The sequence below is a fragment of the Canis lupus genome, chromosome 18 (assembly GCF_011100685.1).
Source record: "Canis lupus familiaris isolate Mischka breed German Shepherd chromosome 18, alternate assembly UU_Cfam_GSD_1.0, whole genome shotgun sequence".
Classification (NCBI taxonomy): Eukaryota; Metazoa; Chordata; class Mammalia; order Carnivora; family Canidae; genus Canis; species Canis lupus.
This window is the reverse complement of record NC_049239.1, coordinates 18,825,298-18,845,530: the sequence shown is the minus strand read 5'-3', so window position 1 is coordinate 18,845,530 and position 20,233 is coordinate 18,825,298. Positions and strand designations below refer to the sequence as shown.

At 35.1% G+C, this 20,233-nt stretch overlaps 1 protein-coding gene across 8 annotated transcripts in view; it reads left to right on the top strand.

Annotated features, from left to right (window-relative positions):
• MAGI2 (membrane associated guanylate kinase, WW and PDZ domain containing 2) overlaps window positions 1–20,233 on the top strand; it is a 1,330,046-nt gene that overhangs the window by 736,455 nt on the left and 573,358 nt on the right. For all 8 annotated transcript variants that reach the window (XM_038562829.1, XM_038562825.1, XM_038562824.1 and 5 more), the window contains exon 3: window positions 10,490–10,609. In XM_038562829.1, the coding sequence (XP_038418757.1) occupies window positions 10,490–10,609 (120 nt within the window). The remainder of the gene's footprint in view (window positions 1–10,489; window positions 10,610–20,233) is intronic.

Below are 20,233 nucleotides of genomic sequence, written 5' to 3'. Positions count from 1 at the left end.
TGAACATCTGCCTTTGGCTCAGGTCGTGATCCTGGGATCGAGTCCTCCATCAGGTTCCCTGGAGGGAGCCTGCTTTTCCCTCTGCCTGTGTCTCTGCCTCTCTCTCTCTCTCTGTGTCTCTCATGAATAAATTAAATATTTTTTTAAAAATAAAAATAAGTATAGTCGACACAATGTTTACATAAACATTGCCTATCTTTATTAGTATCATGGGTTTTGAGTTCAAGTGACAAGGACAATAAAACAAACTGAGTTTTAAATGACATGTCTCATCTAACTCCTTGTTTTCTCTAGTTTTTATGAGGGATATACTTATAGAAGTGAAATTATGGAATTGATGAAAGGATATATTTTTCTAAATAATTTGTTCTAACTGAGAACTTTATGGGTCCTAGTTCCACAGTGCATGCTGCCATCCTCTGATTGAATCTGATTAATATAGCTGTAGACAAGCTGTAATCTAACATTTAGTGAATCAGGTACCTTGGCGTAGAGAAATAATAAGATGCTATTTTGTTTGCTTGTTGGAGATCTCCATATTTTCCATTTGTGTCTTCTTTTTTTATTATTATCATATTTTCTTAATATGAGAATTCTTCTGCATCGTATACTTCTTTTTTCTTGCTGTTTTATCATTTACCAGTCCTGGTGAGCTACATTCAAGCCCCCTATGTCTTTCAGAATTTAAGCCATATTGTTGCATACATAGGACCAATATAATTTATATTACTTCCAATAATAATTAAAGTTATTTATAAGCAAACATAAATAGAGATTTGTCCATTATCTTCCAAATTCAATTAACTTCTAAGAGAACTATGGAGAAGCAATGTGCAATAGCATAAGAGAGCATTGCAGGGATCGGATATACCTGTCATGATTGTTGACCTATACACCAACAAATTGAGAATGGCTTGTTTCCTCTGAATCCACAACATGGCTATCAGTTAAGGTGAATGCCAACTAGGGTCAAGAACCACATACTTTATGAGTTGTTGTAGTTAAATGAATAATGAAATTTCGTATTGCTTTTAGTTTGGGTTTCCAGAGATCTCAGTGAGGTTAGAGCAGTGATTCTCTAATCATTGTCCCAGGACTAGCAGCATCAACATCACCTAGAAACTTGTTAAGAGATTTAAATTCTCAGATGCCACCCATGATTTACTGAATCAGAAACTCTGGGTGCGACATCCCTCAGTCTGTGTTTAACAAGTTCTGCATGTGATTTTGATGCATCCTACATGTTAATAACCATTTGTTTGGGTATGATACTGTTTCAGTCCATACTGTTAAGATCTAAAACAGTGATTGGGGGATCCCTGGGTGGTTCAGCGGTTCAGCGGTTCAGTGCCTGCCTTTGGCCCAGGGCGTGATCCTGGGGTCCCGGGATCGAGTCCCACGTCGGGCTCCCTACATGGAGCCTGTTTCTCCCTCCTCCCGTGTCTCTGCCTCTCTCTCTCTCTATGTCTATCATAAATAAATAAATAAATATTTTAAAAAAATAAAATAAAACAGTGATTGGTGCTGTATGGGACATTAGTCTGAACTTGTATGTCCAGATATATCCCAAGAGAGGTTTCTTCTTCAAAAACTTCTGCATCTGAAAAATACAGAACATCATTAGCTATGCCAGTGCAACTTTAAATGATAGTTGACAGCATGCTATTTTAGAGGATAGGAGAGTTTTGAAATAATTACTGAAGTTTAGAGCAATACACTGTTAACAAAATAAGTCGAAGTTACTAGTGGTATTTTGCAAATGGATTTGTCCAGTATTTAATATTTAATAAAATATGCAGAGTGTTAATTATTGAGGCTGTAAATACTTTTTAAACCCAATAGGTGATTAATTGACCCAAATTGTAGGTTTTGTTTTTTGACCTTAACCCAACCTTCCGCATCAGCCAATAGGAAATCCATAAAGCACGCAATGCTTTATAATCTATCATGTAGGATTCAGTGACCCAAACTATATAATTTGTCTTGCTAACTTTAGCTCTGTCTATATAAAATCATACTTCTGGATTTTATATGATTGTAAATGAGTGTAATAAAACATAAGATCTAAGCAGATTATGTCAAAATTGATTAAAGGCATTGGCCAAGGAATCTCCTGGTTGTTTTCACTGGAAGCACACACACAAATCTGGTGATGGTGTTCACACTTGCTAATGAGTAACTGACAAAGTAAAGAAGTGTCTTTAGAAATCTATGAGTAAGTTAATTAAAGGGCGAATCCAGAGGAAGTCACTGTAGCTGTCAAGATTTATTTTCTTCAGCTTGCAGTTGAGAAACGCTAGGAATAAAGAGCGAATGTATTCAGAAACATGCATAAGAAAATAATTCAGTTTCTCAGATTCTCACACAGTGACCCATCTGCTTAGAACACATTGACTATTAATGATTGATTCCATTTCTTTAGCAGGTGTGTAGTAGGTGCCTGCTGTACAATGGACGCTAGCATATCAAAATAGATTACAATAGATGACTGCACTGACCATCATCTAGGTAGTAATACTTTTCTATAATCCAATAACTGCTTTTTAAAGCACTTTACTAAAATTAGAACATATCAAAGGCTGAGGCAAAATGTGCTTCAGAATTACATTTACCACCAACATCATGCTCTTTCCTTCCTAAGACAAAAGGAGCAATGTTCCTTCATTTAAAAAGTAGAATAATAATTTTAAAAATCCATTTTGGCACCCCCAGTTGCCATGGTAACAAAATGACAAGTGGCCTTGATGTGCTTTCACTATGTATCAATAATAAGCTAACCATTTGGGAGCATTCATTCTCTTCAGACATGTCTTTTGAGCAGAAATGCTATATGCTTTTATTAACTCATGAAGGAGGTGTTATTCATTCAGTACTTAATTTAGCAATTATCAAATAAGTTGTTTTTTAAGAAATGAAGCAATAGGAGATAGAGCAAAGACTCATTTTACTAGCATTTCCCCTGTTCCCTTTCTATTTATTTTTCCTTTGGAGGAATGGTCCAGGAGACAAAGAATGAAATCTATAAACCACATTCTGGATAATAAAATTTATTTTGGACTTCTCTAAACACCACTTAGGAAAGTCCCAACCAAATATAGAAGAGCATTAAAAGAAGATGAGCTTCAGCTTTTAGCTCTCTGATGAATCATCTGTACTTGCCCTGTTATCCGACCTGGCTTCCACCCGATTCCCAACACTGGGGGATAACTTGTTATTACTGGTGAGTCTTGTTTCACTGTCACCTCTTGATTCATAATCCTTTTGAGTTGGGAAAGTAACTATAATTATTTCAGCATAAAAATAAGGTAAGTAGCTGTTTTAGGAAATTCAACTTAACTATTCTTCTAGTCTAGATATTACCTTTAGCTACAGATTCCCATCATATAACTCTTTATCGTATTTCACATTATTTGCCTTATTTTTAGAATCTTATTTCTTTCCAAATGGGTGTTCATAGATCACCAATTGCTTTCTCATTCTTTAACCGATTGCTTCCTCCTTCTGGGGGCCCACTGATTTAGCAACTAATATCTTTTCCTGGATGCGTAGATCTGAAATGATGCTTTCTGACTCTTGTTGTTGAAGGTCCTATGCCTGCAGGTAAAATTCAATGGCTCACTAGTCAGGTTTTATGAGCGCTTTCACACTTTTTAGATAATTCAGCAAATGGTAAGAAACTTCTTGCCATAGAGTCCGTGGACTCTCTCTACTGGTTCTAAATGTCTACCTAACAAAAGACAAAACACCCTGTAAGTAGTGACTGAACAACTAGGTCTCACATTTTAGATGTAATCAGGGGAAATGGATTTATATCTCAACTTATGTTTCTTTATACCCAAAGAATAACAGTGACAACCTGAACCTTTAGGCAAAGAGCTTTTTATGTTTAAGAAGTGTTAGCCTGAATGAAATTAATTTATTTAAAACTTTAATCATAGTAGATTCCAAAAGTAAGATACCATCAATGATGTCTGTTAGAATTGTATTGTTCTTAGTAGTACTATTAATATTACTAAAGAGGTATGTAATCTTATTACTATAGTGTTCATGTTTTCAGTTTTTTAAATACCCTTTCATATTTATTATTTACCTCATTGCATATGAAAACTGATGATCAACTAAACGATGTTTTATTTTTATTAATTTTTTAAAAAATTATGTTTAAATTCCAGTTAATTAACATAGTGTAATATTAGCTTCAGGTACACAGTATAGTGATTTGACACTTCCATATATTACCCAGTGCTCATCACGAGTGCACTCTTTAATCCCCATTGCATATTGCACCTATCTTCTCATCCACCTCCCCTCTGGTAACCATTAGTTTGTTCTCTATAGTGAAGAGTCTATTTCTTGGTTTGCCTCTCTTTTTCCTTTTGCCCATTTATTTCTTAAATTCCACATATGAGTGAAATCATATGGTATTTATCTTTGGCTGGCTTATAATATTTAGCACAATACTATCTAGCTCCATCCATGTTGTTACAAATGGCAAGATTTCATTCTCTCTTATGACCGAGGAATATTCCATTGTATATGTGTGTACCACATCTTTATCCATTCATCAATCAATGGGTACTTGGGCAGTTTCCATAATTGGTTATTGTAGGTAATGCTGCTATAAACATTGGGATGCATTTATCCTTTTGAATTAGTACTTTTGTATTCTTTGGGTAAATACCTAGTAGCGCAATTGCTGGATCTTAGAGAAGTTCTACATTTTACTTTCTGAGGAAACTCCATACTATTTTCCAGAGTGCCTCACCAACACTTTGCATGACCACCAACAGTGTAAGACAGTTCCCCTTTCTCTGTATTCTAACCAACATCTGTTGGCTCCTGTGTTGTTAATTTCAGCCATTCTGACAGGTGTGATGTGATATCTCATTGTAATTTTTATTCATATTTTCCTGATGATGAATGATGTTGAACATCTTTTCTTATGTCTATTGGCCATTTGTATGTCAGGGTGCTTGGCTGGCTCAGCTGGAAGAGCATGTGACTCTTGATCTCAGGGTGATGAGTTTGAGCCTCATGCTGGGTGTAGAGATTACTTAAAAACAAATATATAAATAAATGTAAATGATATTTTAATCTAGGACAACATATCTAAATTATTAAAACAAAAATAGAATGCAAATGTTCTGAATTCCAACTTCGAAAACCATTCTGCTACACCATGCTTCCACTTCCCTCTTTTAAAAATGTGGGATGCATTGTCATAGTTATCAGTCTTCTGAAAATAACCTTGAAAGTTCAAAAATACCTATTTTGAGCACCAATGTATAAGCCAGTTTACTTAAGCTAGACCAAGAAATATTTGAAAAAAGTAAAATTTCTCTTTAGGAATTGAGTGATTCTTTCCAAAATATAACTAAGCTCTTGTTGCCCCTCAGAGGCCTTTAGTCAAATTGACATTCACCCCTGGGAAGCCTGCAACCCACAAATATTGTAGATCTCTGTTTGACCTCAAATCCTTTATAGTCTTTCTCTCTCTTCTCTTTTGCTCATTTTGTATAAACTAACAGTTAAAAATCTCAGTAATTGACCCACTAAACAATCCACAGATGAAAATTATTAGATTTATGGTCATTTAATAGAACTTAATTCTTTACAGCATACTATATAACTTACTTTTTTTTTTTTTTTTTTTATAACTTACTTTTTTAATTATGCTTTTTGTTATTTATTCTCTGTCTCTCTTTGTTAGAATATAAGTTTCACAAAGGAAAGGAACCTATTATTAAAAGATATATCCTCAGTATCTTGAATAGTCCATGGCACATAGTAAGTGCTCAATTAATATTTGTGGCAAGAATTCATGGGGGAGCGGGGGAACTATCCATGATGTCATCCCTGCCTTTCCAGACAATAATACTTAATATATATAATCCTTTTGAGTGCTTAACGTGTTCCAGACATTGTCTTAAGTACCTTATATAGATTACCTCATTTGTTCTTCAAATCAACGCTTTAAAAGTACTACTGATATTAATCCTGTTTTATAAATAAAAGACTAGAGTTTCTAGGGGGAAATACCTTGCTCAAGGTAATATGGATAGCAAATGGTAGAGCTCCAACAAGCCCAGGCAGTTTTATTCCATGGCTCACATTCTTATCTACTACAGCTTATGTTTTAAAGGTAGTTTCTGTTTTGTCTAAACCAAAGAGTAATTCTAATGGTGAAAATTTTAGGCTTCACAGAAAGAAGAAGTGGTCATGACAAGTCCAAAAAGAAGACATTTTTTTTAAGATTATTTATTTATTTATTCATGAGAGACACCCAGAGAGAGAGGCAGAGACACAGGCAGAGGGAGAAGCAGACTCCATGCAGGGAGCCCAATGTGGGACTTGATCCTGGGATTCTAGGATCACGCCCTGGGCCAAAGGCTCAACCACTGAGCCACCCAGGAGTCCCTAAAAGGAAGACATTTCTTAAGAGGAAAATTCTTAAATTATATCCACTTACCTGTTCCATCAAGCAAGTCCATCCAAGAATCTACAACCTGGCTTGCCATTGGAATTGCCTTTTATTGTTAATAGTAGAATCTAAGGGTTTTTTTTCTATTTAAATTCTCAGTATTTTCCTCTCCTTATGTTTTCAACCAAATCTGTTGACTAGAGATCAGATAGGTATGCCTTTTGGAGGGTATGTGATCAACCTCGTGCTTTCCCAGGGCTAATCAAGGAATGTAGTGATGTACTAAGAGACAGACTCACCAGTGACATAGCCAGTCCCTGGTCCAGAGCAGTTTGGGAGCAGAGATAGTGCAGAAGAGAAGGATGACATTGTGAAGATCCAGAGCACAGAATGTGTCAAATATTTGGAGAAGGAATAAAAGAGTGAGGGACAGACACCCTAACTGTATCTCTGAAGGAAAGGTTCAAAGCATGCATGCCTAGAAGGATGGTGGTGCTGACATTAACAGAGGAACAGAGTGGAAAAAACATGTTTTTATTATATTTTTCTGAAATGCTGAATCGGATTTGCCAGCCATGAAGATGGAATAAAGACTTTTTCAGACATGCAAAGTCTGAAATATAGCTCCTATGCAGCCTTTGATAGAAAGCTTCTGACAGATGTGCTCCACCAAAATGAGGAAATAGACCACAAAAAGAGACATAGGACTTGGGAGAAAGCAGTACAACATAGAAGAGGCAAAGAGAATCCCCACGATGATGGCAAAAGATGATCCCAGGATGGTAGCTTTGTCGTAGAACAACATAGTCTGGATTGGAGTAGGCTAGAGGCTCTAGGAGTGATTTCATAAATAGGAAAAACCTGATGAAATATCAAATATATTTGTATATGTTGCAACTCAATTTTTCCAACAAGGAGGGAGTTAATTAATTGAAATATCTATTAATATATGAAAAGTTGAAAATGGAAACATTAAATCTAGAGTAAACAAAAGCTATGCAAGAAAGGAAAATTAGTGCACTACAAGGTTCAGCTGCAAATAGATTTATGTGGTATTATCTTTGTAAATATTAAATAGTAATCTCAACACATGTTTGTTCTACTGGGAGAATGAGAAGAGGTAAGAAGGAAGAAGTGATGTGTGGAAGTGTGGGCAAAAAAGAGCTAAATCTTCATTTGCTTTACTGAGAAATCAGGAAATAATAGCTAAAATAAATAAAAAAAGAAAAAAAACAAAAGACATCATAAATAAATTATTAAATGCATACAAGTAAAGCAAAAGAATCACCTAAAAGAGTTGAAAGTCTTTGCCTTTGAATAAAAGAGCGTGGGGAGTGGTGATGACAGTCTGCTTTTATTTAAACTCTAAACTCTGTAGAATAGTAGAATCTTCAAAATATCTGTATATGTAACTCTAATTAAAAAAAAAACTGCAGGAAGGCAGAAAAGAATGGATTCATCTTAGCTAGACGGATGGATGATTCCAATTAAGGGTCAAGATAATGCAGAAAAGGAAAGTACAAATTAAGAAATTTCAGGGACTTTGGCTTCAGATTAGTCTCTTACTTCACCAAAAAGAGAATGAGCTAATGTCTTCTGAAAGTCAAAGCAGTTGAATATTAGAAAATGGTGGGATTGTGACAGAGGGAAGATGTATAAAAAGATTGTCAGTCAAACTGACATATATAACCTGCATTTGTAGTTAGTGCATGTTTGTGGTTTTCTGTATAATCTATGATTAGTGAACTTGGGAGCTAAAGAGTTGGGAAATGGTGAAGGTGATTCAAAGGAAGGACAGGATTCTAGTTTGTTTCCAGCCCTTCAGAATTTAGAGAAGGAAATGAAGCCATATTTGAGAAACCACCAGGAAAATTAGAAGAGATCAAGAGACTGGGGGTTATAATTACAAAGAAGAAGAGAATGAGAAAACAGGATGTGAGATGGATGTCAGAGATGGGAATTGCAGCATTTGGGACTATACTGTAGAACTTCTTCAAGCCATATTGAAGTAGGCGAATCCCTAGTCCAAATAGTCATCATCAAGCCGGTCTGTAGCAACAGGTGACACTAAGGTAGCCATTGGGAGTCTATATCTTCAAGGCAGGAGCTCAGTCACATTGTCCTTAAGTGCAATGTAGAGATGGAAAATGTACCCAGTGGACCAGGGTACTGATGGTCCTCCCTAAAAGATCACAACAGCAAACATACTCACTCGAGTTTGACATGGCAATCAACTCCAGGCAAGAAGCAGACCTGGAAATTGCCTTCAAGCCTGTGGTCCTGTGCTCACGTTGTGCTAGGAATGCACTACAGTTCTGCAAGCAGTTAATCAATCAAAGTGTGTAGTTTCTGAAATATGCAGATAAATTAGGAAGGAAAATTGAATCTTTGTTATGTGATTTTTCTTAATGATTAGAGTGTGTTCTAAATAAACAGAAAAACAAATTGATTGCCAAAAACTATGTTAATGTGCTTTTAATTCACAAGGGTTAAGCATATAAAAGTCAGGATATTGAAAGTTAAGATTCTAATAGAAACATTAATTTGACAACATTATGCATACTAGGTGTGGGAGGTTTATATTTTATAGCATAAAAGCAGTAGGAAATATTGCAAAATGTGGCTCAGTTAAACAAAATGAAATAACAAATTTAGGAGAAAGTCATTAAATGCGATTATGGAAAAAAAAAGTGTCTTGCAACCTCCAAAGAAAGGTTATAAAATTTAATTTTAGGAAATAATGCCTTCAAATCTTTTCAAAAAATGTTTTCAATGGAAATTATTCATTTTTATCAGAAATCAATTTCCCTAGCACATTGTATGTTATGACATGAGTTTATGCCTTTCATTTGCAGTTCAGATTTGATCCTAATAGACCAAAAGGAGAACTGACTGGCTATTTTCATGGCCTAGTTGATAAAGATTTCATAGATGGAAAATTAAATTTTAAGGTTTAAAATATTTCTTTAGTATACAGAGAATATGGAGGAAATTTTAAATATGAAGAAGCCTGCCAGTATACTAATACTTGCTTAAATATTTGACCTCTGTATATTTCTGTAAACTATTTGCATATGTGCATTATGGAAATTCCAACCTGATCATACAAAACATTTTATTTAGGTGGCTTGGAAAAAGAAAAGAACATAAGACATATTCAGGGAAGGAAATGCACCAGAAAACAAACCTATAGCCTTTAACATGTCTCTACTTTGGTTCCTGCCTCATGAACTGGACAGGAGGTCTGAAAGCTTGAGTTCTCCAGGATGGTTGCACTGAGTCACGGGTTGATTTTTCTGTCACCTTGGCCACAGAAGCTCCATTCACTCTATAGGAAACAGGAGTGGCGGACCCATGAAGTAACCCCTAGGAACACGTCACTTCCCAGTTCAGTCAGAACTAACGGTGATTATAAAGGAAGGAAGGAAGGCAGGCAGGCAAGCAGGAAGGAAGGACTATTACTAGCGTTATAATACTAAATTATAATAATCACCAATTTCAGTTATTTAATTAATTTTAAGTAATAATAAATATTTTGTGTTTCTTTAAATCAAATACAAGTTATTTTTCGGTGCAAATGACAACCAAAAGTACCCTCACAAAGGAGCAAACCATGAAAATATAAATTGACATGCTGCTAACATTTCTATTTTCCTTTGTATTTTATGTCATAGCAAGGCAATCTACAGAACAATGAAAGTTTATTCATAGAAGTGAGATATGTAAATTCCTGAGCTAGCAGACTCCTGGCCCAATATTCAAAACGCCCCTTCCAAAAAGGCACAATGGTCTGTATTTTTCACCGGAAAAAAAAAAATCTGTGCAACCACATTCCATGGCAATGAACTCTTTATAAGCTTGATGAAGAAAAATGCTTTGTATATTTACTTTAATCTTTACCCCCTGCTATTTTCTGTTTCCAAACAAACAGAAGGACAAATGCAAACTGCCAACTCGCAGGATGTACAAACAAGTGTTATTGAATATTCAGAAGTATGGTGGTATTTCTAAAGTTCAACAACAGATCACTTAGAGTCTTTCTTTTGTTTTTAAATTGTCCTTATTCAGGCACCACAAGGCCACATAAGGAGGGTGAGGTCCCTGGAGTGGACTATATTTTCATCACCGTTGAAGATTTTATGGAATTGGAGAAAAGTGGTGCTCTCCTAGAAAGTGGGACTTATGAAGGTAAGCACAGCTGCACTGCTAAATGTATTCCTTGTTGCATCACGTTTTTCTCCTTTGATTGATATGCATTAGGACACCAGGTTACCAATATGCTACTGTTTTTATTTTGAGAGTTTAGGTCCTGTCAGAAACATATTTGCAAGTAAATAAATAAATAAATAAATGTACTTCTGGATTAATTCTACTCTTCAGATGCCAAGAGATATGTATAGATCCACTGAATATCCACTGAAGCATGCTTAGGATGGTGTCCTGAGGCTAAGCTGTGATCTTCCAAATAATTTATCCTCATCTCTGGGGAGCATCTCAAAGAGCACAGGACTTGAGTTCCAGTCCTCTCATTATCTCTGTATGGTTTTCTTCAGTTTCTTCACTTAACTGGCCTTTACTTGCTTCCCATGCAAAATGATGAAGTAGGAAAATATGATCTGGGCATGCTCTTCAAAGGTCTACTACAATAGCAAGTCTCCTTGTGTACCCGAGACAAATAGGAACAGCAAATGACACTAGAAGCTTGAATGTGGGAAGTATGTTTCAGTGGAAAGAACACTGTAACTTGAGCCAGAATCTGTCTCAGCACCAAATCTGGCTTTTATTACTTACCCACTGTATAAATACTAAATAACCCAGTTAGTGTCCTTGAACCTCAGTAGAATTAGCTGTAAAAGAGGAATGGTAGCATTGAAAAATGCTGATAAATAAGATGTTGATATGATCACATTTATACATATGTGTTATCTACATGCATGCAGTTTATGTCTAATGAAATTATGTATCTGTGTATGCATAATGAAATTTTAAAATAATGTGACTAAAATAGGTAGAGAACATTATTTTTATTCCTATTTCACAGTTATTATATGTGTGATCTATATTTATATATATATGTTATTAACTTTAAAGATAAATCTAGTTTTACTGTACTATAATTAATAGTGAGTTATATTAAAAACCAAACCTATAATATGCACATTGCTGCTTAGTCTATAAAATAGCTCAGGTCTACTATCAGCAAATAAGTTGGTTTTGTTAGCAGTTTGACCCTCTTCTTCCTCTTTCATTTACTTGTGGATGCCCAATGTACTATAGTTATTTAAGAACTTAATATTTTTGGGATCCCTGGGTGGCGCAGCGGTTTGGCGCCTGCCTTTGGCCCAGAGCGCGATCCTGGAGACCCGGGATCGAATCCCACGTCAGGCTCCCGGTGCATGGAGCCTGCTTCTCCCTCTGCCTGTGTCTCTGCGCCTCTCTCTCTCTCTGTGACTATCATAAATAAATAAAAATTTAAAAAAAAAGAACTTAATATTTTTGAGTTCTCGAAACTATTAAAATCTCTTCTTTTATTTTGCATTCCTGTGGCAATTTAGGCTAAGACATATGCCACGTTTTATGGCTAAGACAATTAATTGCTTATTGTCACATTTATAGGAGGTTAGGCAAAAATGCTCAGGAAAGGAAAATGATTTTACACGAATGTTGTTTCTTGTTCATATCGTCAAAAATGAGCAATAGTGGAGGGTGATTTAAAATATTTTAAATACAGGGGTGCCTGTGTGGCTCAGTTGGTTAAGCGACTTACAGTCGATTTAAGCTCAGGTCATGATCTCAGGGTTTTGAAATCAGACCTAACATAGGGCTCCATGCTCAGTGGGGAGTCTACCTGGGATTCTCTTTGCCCTCCTCTTCCCCCCACTCATGAGCTCTCCTGCTCTTTCTAAAATAAATAAATTAATCTAAAAAAAGAAAATATTTTAAATACAAAAGCTGTGTTGGTCATATAAGCTGCCTTACATGATATGAAAAATAACTGTCTGTATAAATCATGGAAAATACTTATATCAAAGAAGTCAGAGTAAATAAACAATAAATTTTGTAATATATTTTCCTGTAGTATTTGTGACATTATTTAGTGGCATTCATTAGTTTGCATGTCTGCCAATAATAATGCATTGTATTTAATTACCTTATTTAAATATTACATTTATATAACAAAGAAACAGTGGCTTAATATACAGGAGCATTCCAAGAGTAGTATGACTAACAATATGACCTTTTCCTTTTGTTTTTAAAAATAAAGACTGTGTTAACTGTATAGAAGGTGAAAAAATTAAACCAAATGATCATGTTAAATCTCTAATGTTCTCATGATAAACTAGATGTTGTGAAATTTAATAGCAAAATTTTAAAATAAAGTCTTACTTAAATTTTGGGTTACAGTTAAATTTTGAGGAAACTATCTTGAAACCATACAAACATAGCCAAGTTTTATGAGCCCGGGTGAGTTGTCCTGAATCTTCTTTAGACATCTATCTCTTCAGTGATGAGAGTTTAGTTTGCTAAAATTTGGTGCCAGCTAGTTAATTGCCTCCACGTACATAGAACTAATCACCAACTAATAAGGCTGATATTTATATATATGGCTTTGGGGAATCAATACCATTGTTTGCATATACACATGCTATACTTGGATGAATAAGACCTTTTTCAGGTCACACAACCATCTATGCAGACAACTAGGGAGCATTCTGAAATCTTAGGGTCTTCAGATTTTTCTACAATTACAGTTGAGGAACTAGTAGAATTGACATTTTAATGAAAATCGCTATTATTCCTTCAGGATTGATCATAAGCTCTAGGCTCAGGGTTACCATTAGTGTGTTATTTGTCAAGGAAACCTGAGGAATGCCTTTTCTGCTGTTAATGTTTTCAGAACAGCAGAAATCTGCTGTTCTGTATTCAGATACAGAATAAGAGTCATGTGCTAGGGATCCCTGGGTGGCGCAGTGGTTTGGCGCCTGCCTTTGGCCCAGGGCGCGATCCTGGAGATCCGGGATCGAATCCCACGTCAGGCTCCCGGTGCATGGAGCCTGCTTCTCCCTCTGCCTGTGTCTCTGCCTCTCTCTCTCTCTCTGACTATCATAAATAAATAAATTAAAAAAAAAAAAAAAAAAAAGAGTCATGTGCTATTCACCTAGACAAAGAAAGACCTGAGAGCTTTTATACTTGTCAAACTTTCATAATATCAATCTCTCATAAGATTTTGGTAAGGTCCCAGTTTTTCTATGTTATATTCCAACTTCAGTGTTTGGCCCATTACCCTCGTCCTTCCTCCTAGCTAGAATATTCTCATACCTTCTCAGTATTCTATAGTCCTTAACCAGACTAAAAAAAAAAATTATCTTGATATTTGTGAGTCCACTAAAGAAAATAAGAAATTAGGTTACTCTCAGTGTTAAGGTTATAGACCTATTAACTATGTTGGGTCCTTTGGATTGATTCCAACCTACAAACCAGAACATCAAGACTGTTAATGCAATTGGAGGTAGGGAGACAGCCTCTGATTCTTCTTTCTCATGAATACTTAGCAACTTACGCATTTTTTTGTCAGGAACTGGGAACCCATTTGCTTGTTTGTTTGTTTGTTTGTTTGTTTTATTAACAAAAACCAAGGAAGCCCTCTATAAAATGTCTAGTTAAGATGCCCATCATTGAAGAAACCAGTCTTACAGTGTTTACCCCCACTATTCAGTTTCAGAACAGGAAACACCTACCTGAAAAGTAGTGTTGAGGAAGAATATATTCTTTTAAGTATGTCTCTTATGTACGTGTTTTTGTCTGTCAATAATTTTAATTTTAATTTTTGTGAATAGATGTAGCTAAAATGGAATTTGTCCTTTGACTATAAGCAAGATGGACTGGCCTAAATTGCAGATCTGCCTCTTAGCAATTTACTCAAATATTTTGCTCCAAAAAAGCAATTCTTTTACTTACCTAAGGCTGCAAGGAAGGCCTAAGTGTGTTTGAGTTACTATCAACAGTTATGCCACATGATCCTAGGCAGAGTTTTAGAAGATTCTTAAAGTCTTTTCTCTGCAGCACCAACTCTTCGTTCAGTCTAAGCATCTCATTTCAGTTTTCTATACAGCAGCTGCTGAATGCTCTTGCATGCAAATGGTCCAAAGGACTTGGTTTTGATGGATTATCGGGTGTTGGTAAATAGCCTCTTTTTTATGACTTGGATGATCTCATCTTTACCTTTCATATTGAGTTAAGTTTAAAATTAAGTTAATAGAACAAAGCCCAGCGGTAAGCCTGACATAAAATCAAGTAACAAAAAATACCCTGAACCTTTATGTCCCGACTGAAGGTGTAGGCTTCGTGTGAAACTCTGACCCAGAGCTCTTTAGTTAAATTTAGATAATTCCTTTAGGATTAAGATCACATGCAGGTATAAGCAAGACACCAAGAGGTAGAATTAAGAGGGTTAATCTGGTAATCTAAAGGGTAAGTACTCTTAAGTGCCTGAAAGGAAGCAGGGTCTTTGGGTACTGTCCGAAGTGCTGAATTACCCTTGGCTCCAAATCCATGAATCCTGCCTGACCTACTTCTTCCAGTTGTCTGGAATGTTGCATTCATGGTTTCCCTAACTATTCACACCAATTGTCTGCCTCAGCTTTTGTTCTGAATGTCATTATTAACCAACCTCATGTCTCCTGAGCTGTGCCTGGAATCTCATTTCATTTAACTCATCTGCTGTCATGTTCCAGAGCAGTACTGTCAGCGTCAACTACTGTATTTTGCTCTTGTGCTTTTTAAATGGAAACAAAACTATTTTTCTATCAAAGAAGTTACTGATCCTAAACTTCAATGTTCCCTTTAGATAGATGTAAGTTCAATTGTAATACTGCCCCAGTTTTTAAAAAGATTAAATCAAGACCAGCAAATTATTTGGGCATTTAACAGAATATAGTACAAAAATGGCACTCACTTTCACCTCAATTTTGTGGTTTCTCCTAATCATGGACCTAATGTATATGGACTTGAACCTACTTGCAAACAGCACACCTACTTTCTTAAACAATTTAATTTATAGGGACTGTGAAATTCAGTATGTTCATTTCTGTACATAAAACTATGGTCCTTCCTGCTGTAGCACATAAAATCCTCCAAAAAGAATTATTAAGTACAGGGTGTCGGGGTGGCTTAGTTGGTTAATCGTCTGCCTTTGGCTCAGGTCATGATCGTGGGGTCTTGGGATCAAGCCCTAGATCAGGTTCCCCACTCAAGGGGGAATCTGCTTCTTTCTCTCCCTCTGACTCTCCCTCCTGCTCCTGCTCTGATAATCTCTCTCAAATGAGTAAATAAACCTTTTAATAAAGTATTAAGTACAAATAATTTTCTATGAAAACAACCTAAGCAGTTCATGATGAGAGAAGAGATACAATAAATTTTATATAAATTCATTTTCAATCAAGATAGCATTGGGTGATAAAGGGATACTGAAGCCAAAGAAAAATCATTACTGGTACTATAAATAGTGTTGAGAAAAACTGTTCTTCTATCAGTCCAAGTCTCTACTCACTGAAATGTAAATAATATTTTCTGAAGGGCAGATCAGTGCTTAAATTGATGCTAAGATTGTTGTCATTCCAGGAGACCAAACTGAGATAAAATGTCATTGTTTTTCCTTTTCCCTTACACTCTATAACAAGAGAAAATTTTTACCATATAAATAATAATCTCTATAACAACTGTAGATTCTTGGAGCTTGCATTGAAAGGGGTCCAGATGTTATTATATATCCAGATTATAACATGTTTTTATTTTAATACTTGTTCCTTTTTCTTTCTTTTGGTAATATTCCTACTGTGGAAGATTCTAAGCCATGTATCTGGGTGTTCAGTTTAGGAACACTAAACATTTACACATAAAGCTCACTAAATGTTTATTTGACCAATAGAGGAAAACACATTAGTGAAGTTTTACACTCCTTTGGGATCTTATTATGCCAGTTTTTTTTCTTTTTCCTGTAAGTGATTCAGTCTGTACTCAGAGCTATTGACAGAGAGTGTATGATTTTTGCAGGCTGTTTTGCTCTTGTGCAAGGCACTAAAAGTAGATGTATCATTGTGTGTTAAAACATGACAAAATATCTTTTTGGTTTGGGACCTTTTGTAATCCCAGCCTTTTCCAAAATATATAATATAAATGCCTATTTCTAAGTATTTCTTTCTCCAAAAAAGACTAAAAGAAACAAACCAAGCAATTAATTAACTAATTTAATACTACCATATAAATGATAACTTAAAGACTAAAGTCAAGGAACATGAAATGACTTGCTTGTTATTACTTAAAGTACAACATTAGCCAGTTTACTGTTAGCTCTATAAATTTTTGTGCAGTTGTAGTTAAAAGGAACAGGAACAGCCTTTTTGGAGTATGTCATTCAAGTAAAGCCAGTATTCACGGGCATTGGACTTACTTTTTCAGCCTTCTCACAACCCAAAATGATGATAATAATAAGTAAAGACTAGGTTTGCAAAACTGTGGTAGTCAAGGTTTAATTAATTTCCTTCAAGCTCATATCTTTAATTACAATGATTTTCTAACTCCTGTGTATATCCCCTATAAGTTTTTATCTGAAACAAATTGATACTTCGCCTGAAAAAATATAATGCCCCTCATTTAGTGGGAAGAAAAGGAATGCATGACTTTAAAAGTTTTATTTGTATTTCTTTCCACTGCTTCAAGAAGCAGAACCTATTTGCCTTTCCTGATTGGATGGATATTTTCAAACCCTCTGAGTTGTCTTACTTTAAATTGACTCATTTTGTAGGAGGCACACAAGAGTTTTGATCAAATTGATCACCATGGTCTCCTAAATTAGAACATATGTTTCTCTGAAATGTTATCATCAACATAGTGATAATCAATGGCTCTTGCCATTAGTGTTAGATTAGACATACAGATCTTTTGAAAGGACATGTTTTACTTGCCTCAGTTATATCCAGTGGTGTCTGAATGTCCCCTTTGTGCAAAGTTTTTTTCAGAGACTACACTTTATTTCATAGAACAATGACTTGAAAATCATAACCTAACATCCTTCTCTACAAAAGTCAGTTTTGTATCTGAATTTCAAATCTAAAAAGTAAGACTTTCTGAGACATTCTTTCCTTGTATCTTCTATACTCCTGCTCTGAAGAAGAGTCTGACCCGTTCTTTCTCTCGGGAGAAATAGAAATCACCATAGTCCTCTCATTTTTATTTTACTTAAAATAGTTATTTAAGTAACTATTTTATTTTAAAACATTGTTATCAATCTCCAGCAAAGTTATAATAGATGTAAATCATTTTATGAATTGTTTTTATAAGCCCCAAATTTAATTCATGCACAAAAACAGTATCTGAAATTTTGAGGCCTCCATTGATCATACTGCAGAGTATATAGATATGCTCAGTGCATTGACTAAAAATTATGAAGTAACAGTTCTAAAAAATACCTTGCTGCCCTTTGTTTAAAGAAAGCAATCATGTTGTAGAGGATTCACACCTTATGAAAACTCTTCCTTGTTGAGGCCTTAGAAATTCTGGCCATTACAGAAAATCATTCATAACACTAGATTACAATCTAATGTGAAACAATCTGTCCTTCCTTATGTAATAATCAGCTCTCTTTGATCTGCTACAGGTTGTATTCGTTTGTAACAGCCAGATAAAATTAGGTAAAATATCTTGTCTGCATGGGACTGTTTCCATGAAAGCTGATTCTAAAGACCCTATAAATGTGAGTTTTAAAAGACCTGTGAAAACAAATTGGTATTAATTATTAATTATAATAAAATGGAGAGTTTATCTTATATTGTCTTCAGTTTCTTTATATTAGCTATGCTGGCCTCCCTCTCAGTTTCTTTATATTAGCTATGCTGATACTCCCTTTCTGTTCTTTGAATAGGACAAACTTGTTCCTGTCCATCTGGGATCTTGAATTCATCATTTTATTTTCCAGGATTACTTGTCTTCCAAATAGCCACATATTCCACATTCTTACTTTAAGACATTCATTTAAAAGTCTTCAGGAAACTCTTACCTGACAATATTATCAAAAATTGCGCATGCCAGCATTCTCCAACCCCTTCCTCTGATTTGTCTTTCTTCATCATAGTTACTATATAACTGAAATTATAGTTTGTGTCTACTTATCTATTTGGTTATCCATATCCATATCCATATCTAACCACTTGAATGTAAGCTTCAAGAGGTCAGATTAATTTATTTGGATTGTTGCTAATTCTTAAATTTATAGTGGTCTCTGGCACCTAGAAAGCACTGAGTGAATATGAGTCGAATGAATGAATGGATGTATGCCTAGATTCTTTTCTCAAACTCAACAATATAAACCATTTAATCTCCACATAGAAATTCAGTCTAGCTTGAGACCCTAGGACACATCCACTTCGTAATTCAAAATGTTCTAAGTCAGTAGTATGGAGCTGCAGCACCAATTTGACCTCAGAATCTTGTACTAGATTAACCTTGTCTCATAATTATAATAATTTCTTTCTTGTCTTAAATCTCATGATTAACCTTGTGAGTCCATGTTCTGAGTTCCTATATCTGTTTTTCTCTTAGTACCCTACAAACTATAACACTGTCTCCAGAATATAGTTCTTACCTTGTTATGGCCATTCTTCATAGTCTGGTTTTTTCAATACAGTAATTCATGGTGTGTCAAGTTACTCAAAATCAAAACCTAGTAGACTTAGTCAACAAAACTGTGTCTCCCATTAAACCCCTCTCCACCCAAGTTCTATTGGTTGTACTTACCTAGATACTTCTTGGACTCATGGCAGTTGTGTTCTCGTATAATCCCTCTTATTCATGTTCTGTTTATTTTTTTCCAAAAATATTACAAGGACTTTCTTGATTTCTGTACCTCTAGTACAGAATTCAGTGAAGAGTTGGAGAATAGAAGTAATGAGGCCAAACCTCATTGGTTTGGAAAAGAAAAATAGAAAGGAAAAAATAGAAAGGAAAAAGGAAAGATAGAAAGGTCCTAGGATATATTACAAAATATGCAACTTCAGAAAGTTATTTTAAAACAAAGGAACTAGTACGTGTGTTCTCTCAATAAAGAAATGTAAAGAAATGTAAAGGCATTTTAATAAACGTGGACATGTGGTGTTTGGAATGTGTAGCATTTCGCTAACATTTTATTTATTTTTAATAAACTATAAAGGAGCATGAGTTTCTTTATTCTTTTATTCTTAGAGAATTAAAGGAAAGGAAATGGAAATAAAAATTTATTCCATTATTAATTATATGCCACTAATAGGATTTCTACTCTCACCTCAACTTTCTCTTTCATTTTATATAAGGATGACTTTAAATTTCCTTATGATATGTGAAAATTTGATTTCTTTCACTAAATAGTTAACAGACAAAATGATAAATCTGAAAAATTCACAATGGGAATTCTGATGATAACCCAAATACTGAACACAACATTGGGAGTTAATAAAAAGTTTTAAACAATGTATAGGAAGCTCAAACTGAAACGAACCTTATGATAATGGGGAAATAAAAGGAAATGACTTGATTTAAAATTTTCCAAAGAGTTTTCTTTCTCCTCACCCCCTACTTTCATTCCATACTTAAGAATGTTACAGCAGCAAGCACGCATTAGACTAGAGAAACCTGACCTTTGGCACTGTGACCTGATATTGAAGGGTGCTGTTTCTCAAGGGAACGTGTTCCCTTAGGAAACAAAGGAAAGATCTCCCCAAATCAGGTCCCTCAGGATTATTTCCAAGAGGATTAAATGCTTCCAATTTCTACCCCCATTCT